At 41.4% G+C, this 15415-nt stretch overlaps 1 protein-coding gene across 1 annotated transcript; it reads right to left on the reverse strand.

The window, feature by feature from the left end:
- Window positions 1-459: 459 nt before the first annotated feature.
- On the reverse strand, window positions 460-1359 carry LOC135376191 (uncharacterized). Its single transcript, XM_064608790.1, has one exon. The coding sequence runs from the start codon at window positions 1357-1359 to the stop codon at window positions 460-462; it is 900 nt and encodes a 299-aa protein (XP_064464860.1).
- Window positions 1360-15415: the final 14056 nt, after the last annotated feature.

The following is a 15415-nucleotide window of genomic DNA, read 5'->3' on the forward strand; positions in this document are numbered from 1 at the left end:
AGAAAGAATATGTTTTAGCTCATCAAGAAACAGCGTGACATTACTCTTAGGGGGACGATAAACAGAAAGCACAGTCAACGAGGTGTTATTTCCAGTAACATTTAACACGATACATTCCATTTCATTGGCTGAAACAGGGGCTATCTGAGCATGAAAACCCTTCCGAACATAAACCGCTAAGCCACCCCCACGACTCGTGTCACGTGTTAAGAAGAAAAGCTGATACCCAGGAACCTGATAAAGGTTTGTCTCCAGCGAGGTTATGTTTATTTCAGAGATAGCAAACACGTCAATGCAATCTTGCAATTTGCTAATAATTGTTTGTAATTGACACCAGTGTCTGCGCATGTTTCTGATGTTGATATGGACGACACCAAAGGAAGTACGAAGATTAGGTGGGTTTACTACCTCCAACAAGGCATCAAAGTTTGGCAATACAAAGCAAGTGTTCATGACGGTTTAGACAATTTTAGCGAGGTCTTTGTGGCCTGTGATACGCAACACTGGATCCCTTTCAACCTTCCTGACATAAATTTTTCCGTTCTTTGTCCACACGAACCTGTATGCTTGTTCTTTCGCACGTTGCTTTGCCTTCCATAACAGGTCTCTGTTGAAACCTGTTAAGTTTTCGTTCACGTACAGGTTATCAGGCAAATCTCTATTTTCTGAAAGCATTCTTATCATCTTGCGCTTCTGCAACAGAGCGTTCCTGGCTTCCAACGAAGTAAACCTAACCAATATAGGCGGTATCTTGCCACCTTTCACAGGTAGACGGTGAATGTGTTGCACAGCTTCAGGCTTAAAATCAGATATGCTAGCTTTACTAGCTAGGTTCCGAACAATGTCTCTGAGGTTTTCGCCCTCCTGTACGGGTATCCCGTGAAGCTCTAGGTTGAGATTACGATTGTGCTGCTCACTATCGTTCTGTAATGTTAGTAGTTTCTGTATTTCTTCAGCTTGCTTTTCCACCGTATCTTCAAGCACAGTCACTCTTTTAGTTGTTTCATTTATGTCATCCGCATTTTTGTTGACGTTAGCGCGAACTTCATCGTACATATTCGAGACGAAAGTGATAGAATTTTTGAGTTCATCGATCGCGTCCTTAATAGGCAACAGTGATTCAACCACTGGTTTGAGGGCTGCAAGGTCTTCAACCTTCTGGCTTAGTAATGGTATCTGGTTCACAGTTGCTTTCACTGACAACAATTCGCACATTAGTTTATCAATACTATCTTTTATGTCTCCCGTACCCGATGAAGACGCCGTACTGGGTTGCGACCCTGAAACCACATCACCGGACCGGGCATCATGAGTGCGACAGGTGCGACATATCCATTCTTGGCGCTTTAAAACACTCATAGACCGGAATGTTTTTTCAGTCACTCCAGAACATTGTGATGTGAGGTGAAATTCGTATTTACAATTCGAACAGCTCAAGAAATAACCATCACGAGGCAAAGTCTTATTACAACAGATGCAATCACTCATGGTGCAGTCAGCGGCACAATCAGTTGTATCACACGGTAAGTAATATAGTGCGCCTTACCTAAAGAAACATCAGATGCAATGTTAGCGCTAGTCAACCAAGCCGCTGACTGCAGTTAGTCACAGGCACGGTACGCTTATAAAACCTTCCGGGGCTTCACAGTGCTGCCGCTGCAACCTTGAACTGAAGAACTTGAACAAGATTGGGTCCCACGAGGATCCCGTTCGGCAGGTGATAGGACAGGAATGGTCCGGCGAGATAGTTCTAAAGAAACATCAGATGCAATGTTAGCGCTAGTCAACCAAGCCGCTGACTGCCAATAATAATAATAATAATAATAATAACAATAACAATAACAATAATAATAATAATAATAATAATGTTTTATTGGTGCCCAAGAACGGTCGTGACGACCCTAATGTTGGCGCACACAAATACAATACAATGCACTACAAATAGACCCAATATACATGCAAATACAGTAATACAATATGCACTAACAACAAGACACGATCTACGCGGTCACACACACAAAAACAAAAACAAAAGAGACTGTACACGAAGAAAAAAAAATACATGACTTGAATTGAAAACGAGAAAAGAGCACACGCACATTGTAATGTGAGAAACACATGCAATCGCACTGCAACAAAAGGGAAATTATCTGAAAAAGTCAAAGAAAAGAAATCTCCGAAAAATGAGAAGAGATATGACACCTGAATGATGTACATGATGCTGACAAAATATCAAGAGATGAAGGGAGCGAGTTAAACAAGATTTGGCATCGTGTAAGGGGGTCATTAGGACAGCAGTGGTTGACATAGAACGTTGGGGGGTTCCGCAGGGTAGCACGCGGGAGACAAAAATTTAGGCGGCCTAACGTGTCAGCAGTGAAGCTCCTTCCATAACAAAAGAAGGATATTGCGATTTGCCAGCCGTTTATTGTATGTGGCTGACGGGGAGTGTCAAAGTGCCGCTGAGTAATTTGAGCAAGTTGAATCTTTCTTATTCTTATTCTTCATCTAACTGGATGGTGTCTGGAGCTATGTGGTCTCCCTGGTGGGCGCCTGCAGCTCCATTTATTTTAAGCTTCAGCGTAAGTAGCGTAATGCTATGTTCACACTACGTCAGTGAACGCCGCGTTTGTCGCGAACGACGGAGATGCCGGTGGAACTTGTCACGTTCACACAGCAATCCGTGAATCCCGCGGACGCCACGAGGGTGCCGAAAGCCGCAGCGCGAGAGTAGACATTGCTTCTATTTTTGACGGGAGTCCCGGGAAAGACGCGAGTCTGGACCAATCAGCGCGCTCCGCGAGCGAGAATGCTGGGACGGGAGAACAGCGGCGTCGACAGCAAACATGGCGGATGCGTAACCTGGTCTACGAAATTCTAATCAAGACTCTAAGGTAGCGCTAAATGTTCCACGACGGCAAACGCAAGAGGAGTGGAAACATATATATGAAGACTGCATCATAGCAGCTGCTGAAAGAAGACGAGGAAGTAAGTGTGTCGACTGTGTCGAGACGTGTGTCAGCAGCTGCGTTTACATGAAGGTTGTAGAAGGCGACTTAGTCACAGAAGGCGACATACGGCTTGCATGTAAACGGTTGCAAGACGACTTAAATAAGCCGTCGATTGAACGTCGCTCAATCGACAACGTAGCGTAGTTTAGGCGACAGCTGTCGACTGCCATCTGCCATGTAAACCGGCAAAGACGACTTTGCAAGTCGTATCCGCTACGCCACTTCCTCTCCGCGAGTCGCGTCCCTTTCGCAAGAAGCAACATGGCGGAAACGGGAGCTCCTCGCAACCAGCAAAGGTGCATTTGGAATGAAGAGAGCACGACCTTCATGCTGTGTATCATCCTGGAAATGAATATTGCATCACAGCTTCCAAATAATCCAAATATTCCAAAACGTCGAACAACGAATGAAAAAAATAGGGCACGATTCGTTCACCTGGACGCAGATCAGAGCTCACTGGAAGAACCTTAAGCAGAAATATAACGAGGTAAGCGTTGTCATATTGTGACAATATTATCGCGATGGTTTAGCATGTGACAGGACACATGCTTGGGATTGATGGCGGAGTTTTTGAGGTTTGCCAACGAAGAATTGAAATACACTAGACCAGATGTAATTGTAATCATTGCAATGGACATTGCGTACATCAAGAAAGCAGTCGGATCAAATTATCATATACAAGCGGTCTATATCGCACGATTCATTACGGATTTGTTGAAATTACACATATCTGAGATGGAAAGTACATAAAATCTTATCACGTGATATATTCCACTACCACGGCAACGCAATTATTTTCTTCTACCAGTCTCTGCAACAATGTCGAATCAACAGAAGTTCAATATTGTCGTGCAAGGTCTGATGTATTATCACCTTTTGAAACTCAACAAACATATCAATTGCGGTGGACCACCGGACGATTTTCATCTAATACTCTCTTGTACGCCATTCAAGAACCTTCATACAAAGAAAGGAAGCATCAATAAGAGACTGTGCAAGTTCATCGCGACAAAGTGCAAGTTATTGAAGCAATACAAACACGGCGACAACATAGCGCCTGCGTTAATCAACGCTGTATTCAAGCGCCCAATAATCAGAATAAACTATTTAATGTCTTCGGAATTCATCAATGAAGACAACAAACGAAAACTTCAGAGTTTGAAATACAACTGTAATTTATCGAAATAAACAAGTGTATAAATGAAACAATAATTGTAATCTTTGTCATCATTATAATGAATTCTTCGCATCACAATGAAAAACACTTTACATTTAGCATGGCTAGACTGAGAACAATGATCGCTAAGGAAACGAATATTCCACAATTTGTGTAAGAATTCTCATATGGAATGAGACCTGACCACCAAATAGGTTTTACTCGACTACACTCTATACAAATTCAACACCCAATGGATAGAATTGCCGGAGAAGGATCGGTCATTGAAATTTAGAGACATGATACATCAGTCTATGATTACAAAAAGGATCACTATTCTCATGTGGAAACTTATCATATTTCATGAATTAAATTCCACAGTGCATGTATATTTCTCAATCAGTTGCACTATCCCAGACTTAGTAAGAAAAGGCCTCTTTGATAAGAAACCCGATTGGAGTGCGGAACAAATAAATAAATATTTTTGTCAACACAGTTGTTCATTGTTTGAGTAGGAAAAAGGAGCCGTCCAAGGCTTGCAGTGGGGGCCAAGATATGGCAAAACGGGAAATAAGGCAAGATAACTGATTGCGGCGGGTCGTTCACGACAACTTTTACAATCGCATTGGGGTTCACTGCCTGGGAGATAATACGAAGCCTTCGCGAAAAGCGAATCTATTATCAGATGCCACAATACAAACGAAAGATTTTACGAGCACGACGTGCAGGCCAAGTCTACATTTCTAATCACATAGTCTTCGTAACACACGGCACACAAACGTATATGAAATAATTTCCAAGTGGCAATCAGATTTTGGGAGAAGCGGATCACACAACATCCATCAGAAGTGTTTAACCAATGTACAATGAAGATGAGCGTTATGCATAAACACAATGGAAGATATGTTATATTAATTATAATAACCAGATCAGCGCAGGTCACACATAAACGTAGATCCAATTCACAAAATATACTCGAGATTTCCCGTAACCATATAGAAAACCTATCACACTATTTTAGTGTCATAGCATCCGGGCAGTACAAATGGAACGGCCATACTTTAATTTTATAAGTCTTTAGCTCATAACGTTGTAACACGCAAACGAGCACTCTTTCATGACGTCAGGGAATTTAATCGAATGGATTGATATTTTCTGTATCCACTATAACATCGACGAACTCGCGTCGACGAACTCGTTTTCCGGAAAAAGCAACACGCTCGCGTGCGGTACCGCGTTAACGCGTCGGGCGCAGAATCGCGTTCGGTTTCGGGTACGGCATTGGGGAAACGCGGCCCGGCGTGTTGCCGAAACGTCTTCGACGACGCGGGTGATCCTTTCTTCGAGTTTTAAGTAAATTTCGTTCGGAAAATATTCGTAACTTTTAATATCCACGACATAAAGAATTCGCATTATGTTATAGTGTATACAGAAAATATAAATCCATTCGATTAAATTCCCTGACGTCATGAAAGAGTGCTCGTCAAAGTGAGCGAATTAAAGCTTGCGTATTGTGAAATTACACATTCTACAACACTAATCATAAATCGCAACACTTGTTCAAATTGTGATTAAACTCTTACTGATGTGTGGTAGTCACCACTTCTCCTGAATGTGGATCGATAAATTTATTTAAAAAATGTGGATTATTTTTAATCCACAATCAAATATCTCGTGTAGTATGTGTGAGCATATGCACAACTTTTTAATCTATATCTTTAGAAAAATGCAAGAAATAGCGTGCAGTTTTGATTTTGAAAATTTAAAGAAGAAAATTAACTTTAGTGTGGAATTTGCGTGTTACAACGTTATGAGCTAAAGACTTATAAAATTAAAGTATGGCCTTTCCATTTGTAGTGCACGGATGCTATGACACTAAAATAGTGTGATAGGTTTTCTATATGATTACGGGAAATCTGGAGTATATCTTGTGAATTGGATCAACGTTTATGTGTGACCTGCGCTGATCTGGTTATTATAATTAATATAACATATCTTCCATTGTGTTTATGCATAACGCTTATCTTCATTGTACATTGGTTAAACACTTCTGATGGATGTTGTGTGATCCGCTTCTCCCAAAATCTGATTGCCACTTGGAAATTATTTCATATACGTTTGTGTGCCGTGTGTTACGAAGACTATGTGATTAGAAATGTAGACTTGGCCTGCACGTCGTGCTCGTAAAATCTTTCGTTTGCATTGTGGCATCTGATAATAGATTCGCTTTTCGCGAAGGCTTCGTATTATCTCCCAGGCAGTGAACCCCAATGCGATTGTAAAAGTTGTCGCGAACGACCCGCCGCAATCAGTTATCTTGCCTTATTTCCCGTTTTGCCATATCTTGGCCCCCACTGCAACAATGCAAGCCTTGGACGGCTCCTTTTTCCTACTCAAACAATGAACAACTGTGTTGACAAAAATATTTATTTATTTGTTCCGCACTCCAATCAGGCTGCATGTCAAAGAGGCCTTTTCTTCTTTTACTAAGTCTGGGATAGTGCAACTGATTGAGAAATATACATGCACTGTGGAATTTAATTCATAAAATATGATAAGTTTTCACATCAGAATGGTGATCCTTTTTGTAATCATAGACTGATGTATCATGTCTCTAAATTTCAATGACCGATCCTTCTCCGGCAATTCTATCCATTGGGTGTTGAATTTGTATAGAGTGTAGTCGAGTAAAACCTATTTGGTGGTCAGGTCTCATTCCATATGAGAATTCTTACACAAATTGTGGAATACTCGTTTCCTTAGCGATCATTGTTCTCAGTCTAGCCATGCTAAATGTAAAGTGTTTTTCATTGTGATGCGAAGAATTCATTATAATGATGACAAAGATTACAATTATTGTTTCATTTATACACTTGTTTATTTCGATAAATTACAGTTCTATTTCAAACTCTGAAGTTTTCGTTTGTTGTCTTCATTGATGAATTCCGAAGACATTAAATAGTTTATTCTGATTATTGGGCGCTTGAATCCAGCATTGATTAACGCAGGCGCTATGTTGTCGCCGTGTTTGTATTGCTTCAATAACTTGCACTGTGTCGCGATGAACTTGCACAGTCTCTTATTGATGCTTCCTTTCTTTGTATGAAGGTTCTTGAATGGCGTGCAAGAGAGTATTAGATGAAAATCGTCCGGTGGTCCACCGCAATTGATATGTTTGTTGAGTTTCAACAGGTGATAATACATCAGACCTTGCACGACAATATTGAACACCTGTTGATTCGACATTGTTGCAGAGACTGGTAGAAGAAAATAATTGCGTTGCCGTGGTAGTGGAATATATCACGTGATAAGATTTTATGTACTTTCCATCTCAGACATGTGTAATTTCAACAAATCCGTAATGAATCGTGCGATATAGACCGCTTGTATATGATAATTTGATCCGACTGCTTTCTTGATGTACGCAATGCTCATTGCAATGATTACAATTACATCTGGTCTAGTGTATTTCAATTCTTCGTTGGCAAACCTCAAAAACTCCGCCATCAATCCCAATGGCCCTTCCGACGTTGATGTGGAGATATTTTTATAAGTATTGTAGATTCGGCATATAAATTCTTGCACCTTCAGTTCTGTAGTTTGTACAATATCTCCGAATACGACCATGTCTAGGACGTATTGAAATGCAGCGATAATGAAATCGTTTCGCGGCTCCTCCTTTTCGAAGCAGTTTTTTATCACATCTTCCCACGACTTATGGTATCGAGTACAAAATCTGTCCATCTTTTCAAAGTAGAGCAATAGTCTCTTCTGTTTTCAAGTGCATGACTACACTTAATTAAAAGCATATCTATGTTTATTTTATTGATTAATATTTTATCATCTGATTTAGAATGCTATAACCTCCACCTGTCGTGAGAATTATTGTTTTGATTTTGTTTCAAGTATTCACTCGACTGATATTCTATGAGTTGTGAACTTACCGCTCGAGATAATTATTGTCTTGTATTTGTTTCAATTGTTCACTCGATTGACATAAGTAAGTACCTCTAAGATGGGAATGCCTCATGACTCTGAGTTGCATTTCACATTTGATATTTCTGTGTGGTTCATTAGAAATTTCTGTTGCAAGATATTAAATTTGTTTCTCGTTTTTGATTGAGTATCGTTGCTATCAATTAATAATTTGGACTTTCTCTACGTGTTCAATAACAATATCACATCTCTACAAACTTAGCCGACTTGACAACCACTTTGACGAAAGATTTCCATTTCAGGGAAAGGATGCGAAAAGATAGTGACCCCAGCGAGAGATATCGACATCTATTTGCGCTGCACAATAAAATATATCGCCTTTGAACTCTCTTATCTGACCCCTAGAGCGCCCCGTTTGCTGGACGAAGTAATATAGCCCCTAACCCTTTGAGTGATAAAGCATGCGCTGTGCTATGGTCACATAGATAGAGACATAAAGTCTCCCGGCTTAGAGGAAAAGAGTGAAAACCGTGCATATTTCCTATGTCTTGGATACCTCCATCAAGGTTCGTAGTGTTTGTTAGAATGAAAATTGTATATTGTTCGATTTTATGATGGTTCAATGATAGATTATTTTCCTCTGTTGATGTTTACGTGTCGCCGCGTGTTCCTCTGTCCTTCAGCGTTAAGTCTGTGCTATTTCGCCTTTGATAGATTGATTAGCTATTATTTCTCTATGTGTTGGATGGTGCGCAGGTTTTGGCTCTCTATTAATTGTAGCTGTTGATTGTGTTGTTTCTCGTTATTTCCTTACGTCTATGATATTCACTTAATAAGGAATTAAAAGTTGAGTAATGTTGGAATATGAAACTGAGATTCCCTATTGCGCTCGAAATGTTATGACAGATATTCATGCTATTGCATTGATGGCTCTCACGTATAGGAATATTAATTTTCTGATGAGTTTGATTTTGTCTTCTGATTTTTCTGAGTGATAGATTACTATGTCGTTTTGATTAAGAATAACTTCTTTGTAGTGGTGTAGATTTTATTTCCTCCTGTGTTCTTGTCGTTCGTATTCCATGGTCTCCATACATCTATCGGCACCCGTCTTCAACAAATCAGGGTAGATATCATTAGATCTGGTTGTTGGCTAGAAGCGTGCTATGTGGTGAAGTTCATTTTTAACATGTCTATTTTCTGATGAGTTTGACAATGTATTGGTATAGATTTTATTTCCTCATGTGTTCTTGTCGTTCGTGTTCTGCTTGTTGGCTGGGAGTGTGCTATGTGGTGAAGTTCATTTTTAACATGTCTATTTCCTGATGAGTTTGATTTTTTCATTTTCTGAATGACAGATTACTATGTTGTTTTGATTAACCAATGTAGTGGTATATATTTTATTTCCTTTTGTGTTCGTGTCCCATAGTCCTCCAGAGTCTCTGCTGTTCACATTTAACTGCATACAACTATCAGAACTTCCCGCTATTGCACTGATCGTTCTCACGTATAGGAATATTAGACGTTTTATAATACAGTTTGTAATTTTGATTGTAATCGTATTGATTAAGAATATCTTCTTTGATTAAATGCGCTATCAATTCTGATTCATTGAAAACTTCCACTAATAAAAATATTGTGTTTGATTTGTGATACCTATTCAATGCTAATGTATCATACCTGTAATAAGTATTGTTACGTGTATTGTGTTCCTTCTATTTCAGATTTTTGGCTAAGTTTTTCCCATTCACGCGGAGTCATAACATAATTCCTAATGACTTTAATAAATATATTTTCACTTGTACTTTTGTGTATGGCTATCCTTTGCATGTAAACTGCACACCTGTTGTAGCTGGAAAAATTACGATTCAAGTCGACTCAGGCTGAAAAATGACGGAAGTCGGCGGCCCAGGCTGAAAAACGACGAAAGTCGGTGGCCCAGGCTGAATGGTAAACGCACACGCAGCCCTCCGGCCACGCGACGCCCAAGTAGGAAAATTGTGAAAGAAGTCAGCCCAGGGTGAAGGGTAAGCACGCACGCTGCCCTCCGGTCACGCTCCGCCCACCACAGCAACCCTCCACCCGAGCACCGCCATGTTACAGGTGGTGAAGGTTTTTTCGGCTCGGTTTTTCTCCTTCACCTGATTGGCGTCACAATTCCCAGCACTATTGGCTTTAATAAATATATCTCAACTTGAATGGCATTAATAAATATATTTTCACTTGTACTTTTTGTGTATGACCCTTCTTTGCATGTCTCTGCATGTAAACCGCTCACCTGCTGTATCGGAAAAATATGTGAAGTCGACCAAAGAAGTCTGCCCAGGCTGAAAAATACGCTTCGATGAGCGCACGCGCAGCCCTCCCCCGCCGGTAAGCGCGCGGACAACCCTCCCCACACGCGCCGCGCAGGGAAAAAACGCGCAGGGACGCGCCGCGCAGGAAAAAATACGCGCAAGGCTCAGGGCAGGGGGTGCCGTAGTTTGGACACCGGCTCGGTTCTGCCAGACTGAATACTACTAACCAATATGATTACGGTGACGGCAGGCATGATAACGCGTACTCTTCTGGGCAGAAGCGACCCCTGGAACCGACAACAGCGACAGCCTACAAGCGACAACAGCTAGTAAAGGCTTGGTCACAGAATGTATCCGCTTAAGGAGTTCTGACAACATACAGATTGTTTTTTAGTCCTTGCAGAAAAAGCTATGAGAGCAGGCAGCATCGATGTCGTTTTCGTAGTGGAGTTCTGCGGCAAGGCGGGCATCCTCCGGAAAAAGAGTATTAATTAACTCCTTAACTAGGAAATTTCGCGCCAAAGCAAGGAAAGAGAACGGCAGACAATCCTCGTTCAAATTCATTCTAGCTTTTAAAAGTCAAGAAAAAAGAACTCAACTAAAAAAAAGAACATTTATGCTGCTGGCGTAGCTTTTTAAAATTCTGTAAAGGCAAAAAAAAAACTATGTGACCGTGCGCTCGCCGAACCCCCATGTAACCATCCCCCCCCACACACACACACACACCTGCAGTCCTCAATGACCATTGGAACGAATGACCATAGGACGTGTGGGTAGGGCCTCTAAGCTTATAGAGCGGAAACCTTTCAAGGAGCATGGGATCTAATGTTTTCTTCCGAGTTTGCATTTTACACGCTTAGTGGAGCTACGCGCATGTTGAGTGGTCATTAGTTACAATAATCATTGAAGACTGCAGTCCCAACGAAATGTTACTCTTTCCTGTGTATTTCATGGGTTGCTTTGCGTTCACTTAGGCTCAGTCTAGAGCAAATGTTACTTAGTCCTCTGTACACCTCTTGTTCACTCTTGCGTCTCCGTCTTCTCTCAGTCGCAAGAAAATGTGCTCTGTTCCTGGTGTTCTATCTTGTTTCTCTCTTCCCTGCATGTGTTTATATCTGTATCTACCTTGTTTCCTTTGTTTTATGTAACCTTGCTCTTAACTGTGTCTCAGAGTAATGTTGCTTTGTCATGCATGCATAGTGTTCTGTCTGGACTATCCATTCCCTAAGTTTAAAGAAAACGTTACCTTGTGCTGTGTACTTCGTGTTCTGCATTACCCCTCTGTTCGTTGAAGCAGTCACAAACAACTGTTATTTTGTCGTGTGACTTGTCTTCTGTCTTGCGTCTCTATTTGTTCTTCTTTCAGTGTGTATGAACTCATGCCCTGTGTACATGATGTTCTGTATGCATCTCTCTTTTGCCTCAATCTCAAGAAAATGTTATCTTCTTATTTTCAGATCCTACTCTATCCTTGCATATCTCTTCTCTCTCTCTGTCTCAGGAGAGTGTTACTTTGTCCTGTGCACATTATACCGCGAACCGAACACACCGGACACCGCATTGTACACCGAACTGCCAGTGTGCTTTATGGTAATTTGTTGACCGTTCTTTGAACAATTGCGCATCATGCATTGGTTAAGCAACAGGTTGTTTATTTTTAGCCTTTACAGATTTTTTCATAAAAGAAAAGCTACGCAACAGCATAGATGTCACTTTTGCAGTTAAGTGCTATAGGCGGACATCCTCTGGGAGTAAGTGTGCAACTATCAGATCACTGATTACCTAAAGTTCATTAGTGAAGATTTTAATGAAAGGATTTCGTGCGAAAGCGAGATGGAGACTGAGAGACTATGCTAGTCAAGCCACTTTACGTGTAACAAATCATGAAACAGGCACTTGCGTTAAAATATTCATCCTAGAACTTTCATATGCAAATGAGCCGAAACAGCGGCGACCCAGATCGGAGGGGGGGGGGGGGGTACAGCGCTCATTCACGTCAGAGGGTCACGTGCTTTGGAGCAATGGAGATGATTGGAGGATGTGCCGCTCACCATGATAGGTAGGGCATGCAGCTCTGATAGTTCTTTTTAAACAAAGTTTCTGCAAAAGCTACAAATAAATATCTTGCATATATAGATATTGCCATTAGGAAGAGGAACGCAACGGGCTGGATTGAGCTGACGTGTGGTGTACAGATATCAACACACATCTTTTAATGTCGTTTCAGTGCACGCCAGTTCCTGGAGTTTGTGAAAACTTTGAACGGTGCGTTTGTATCCCTGATCCTAAAGGCCGAAGGGTGTGCGCGCCGATGTACGGCTCTCGATAATCATCGAGTGAGAAACAGAAATTAATATTGTAATAAAAAAGTTGATTCGTCCAATGGGGATTTTCGCCACTGGTGCTCTAGTATAATTTATTCGTTTGTTTACATCTGCGCCGTTCCATTGCCAAACAGTTTTCCCTATGTTCTCTCGTCATATGTGTCGACTACATCGGAAACTGCAGGTAAGAAAACGTGTGCGTGAAACACCGAGGCAAACAGGAGATGGTGCGTTGCGATCCGATTTCATACCCCGACTGCGAATGCAGTGCAGTGTGCAAAATCGTGTCTACAGATTTTTAACCATAACCTTTACCTCAAATACGCTGCGCAGGAAGAAAGAGTCGTCCTTTTTTTCGGATTCCAAGGCGGGCTACACTCTAAGAAAAAAAGGAGTACTTTTACTTCTTTTGGGGACTAAATGTATTGCCACAAAAAATAATCCCTTTCGGGAGTAAATGCACGGGAGTAAATGAATGTCACAGAGTGGAGGCTACATTTCACGCGCTGTTGTAAGAGTCCCAAGTACATAATTCGCATGCATGCATGAAAATACTTTGAAGCAAACCGTCAACCGTGATATATCGAGTGATATAAAATCTTGCACCATACTAGGGCAAAATTTGCGAAGAAAGATGCGCTAACAGTTTCTTACACTGTGTGGCTGGAAAATTGCTACGTTGTCTGAGTTATACAGCCTTATGTCGTTCAAATTGACCAAGGGCACATATTTACGCAGGCTGTTGCATTCGGAACACCATTCGCGAAGTTTAGTGACAATTTACAGTACTGGGGAGTAAATGTCGGGACTAAATGTCGGGTTAGGGGACTAAAATGGGGAGTAATTGTATACTAGGGGAGTAGAAGCTGCAATTACTCCCCGTTTTACTACTTTTTTTTCTTAGAGTGCACGCGGTTGATGGGGGTCCACGATCGGCGTTCTCACATGTTCTGTCTTGATTTTTTTAATTTTTTTTCAAGAGTTGAATAAAAATCACCTGTGAGGAAAGTACAACGACGACGGCGATGTGCTCTAGTTAGTATATGCAGTGCAAAGCCAGAAGCGAAGAACACAGACAGACAAGAATCGGACACGTCACACACAGCTCTATGTGTGCCAGTAATAGTTGTGCTTCACACGGCCGTTTGTCCTGCACAAGTTATCCGGAATGCGGGAGGATAAGCGACACATACGGGGCGTTTCCTTTTATCTGCAACACATTTTCACGAAAAGGGGAGTTGGTTTAGGACGCTTTTACTTTCGCCATTTGACTGCTGGGCGTGGCTTGTACCATAGGAAGCCGTATAGATTATCAATTTTAGGGGACTAATTAACGGATATATTTTACTCAACATTTTAATTGTTCGCTTTTGGAAGCACATTGCATTTTTAATATTAAAGTCTGATCTTCACATGATGCGCTCGAACCGCTGACGAAGCTCGAAATTAATCGCAGGGCTTGCCGCAGACCCAATTATTTCAGTTCTGCCGTCTGTTGCGCCCCCAAGTGGTCGGCAAAAGAGCGACGGTGACGTCGATATCTCCGCCCTCACTTAGCGTCACTGAGAAACGCAATGCCTCACGATCTTTGTTTTGTTTTGTTATTCTTGTTTGCTTGCAAAGAGCTTTGGGCATATCTACTACGTGTCAGCACTTATCCTACCCAGGAAGGGCCAGAAGTGTGCCCAGCAGGATGAAACGGCTGATACGGCAAGCGACTACGAACACATGAAAGAACAAAAGAAATGAAAAATAAAAATAAAACAAGATCTTGAAACATACCGAGATAAGGGTTTGCCAACATCGCGTGTGACGTTTTTCTGTGGCGTTAAGTGAGCAGCAGGCAGGGCTAAATGAAGGACACCCTCGAGGTATACGGGCTCACATATTCCAGTAACTTGCATCCGTTGCTCATAGCACAGAAGCGGGCATTTCGGTTAATCTTCTCGCTGGGGCCTCGTGACTCTGTTTCTTTTGCCTTCCCAAACATACGGATACTCAACATTTATAAACTTCTCAGATGTAAACTAGCAAGCATCATGCACAACTTATTCTACTCGCCTTCTAATAGGCACCAAATCCCCGTACAAAACTACAACACCCCTTACCCTCTTAGGCATACAATGTACAGTCTAGAATACCCTACTAGTCGTGCCAACTACGGCTTCTTCTCTATTTTTTTTCTTCGGTGGTCAACTGTGGAACCAGCTACCACTTCAATCACGCTCCACTTCAAACCCCGCGAAGTTCAAACAGGCCGTTCGGGACCATTTTCTTCATATGACATGAACCGTGTTTTGTTTGACAGTTTCTTTCTCGGTTACAAAAGCTTTGTTTGTTTGTTTGTTTTTCACATGTATGAACTTTCTTTTATCAATTGATTTTTTGCACTTGAGATTTTGTGCCTTTCATATTGTGTGACCTTGTTTATTTTCTTTTTTCCTACAAATAGCTTGTTTTGTAGGCACCAACTCCTTTTTGCTGAATGACATATGTACTTACTCTTTGCTTTCGGTTTGACTACTTTGTTATTGTCACAATAACTCGTATTTCCGTTTTTCGTCTGCTGCTTAACCTCCACCTTTATCTTCTTTTTTTTTTTGTCTGAACAATCCTCACAAGACTCATGTAACATTGTTATATACCCATGTTTCTTCCTGGGCTGTTCGACAGGGCTTGCCCTCTCAGCCC

This window comes from Ornithodoros turicata, unplaced genomic scaffold (genome assembly GCF_037126465.1).
Source record: "Ornithodoros turicata isolate Travis unplaced genomic scaffold, ASM3712646v1 ctg00001054.1, whole genome shotgun sequence".
NCBI lineage: Eukaryota > Metazoa > Arthropoda > Arachnida > Ixodida > Argasidae > Ornithodoros > Ornithodoros turicata.

What these genes read in the sequence shown, in the direction of transcription:
- LOC135376191 (XM_064608790.1), bottom strand. Translation starts at nt 1,359, where the DNA reads ATGAGTGTTTTAAAGCGCCAAGAATGGATATGTCGCACCTGTCGCACT.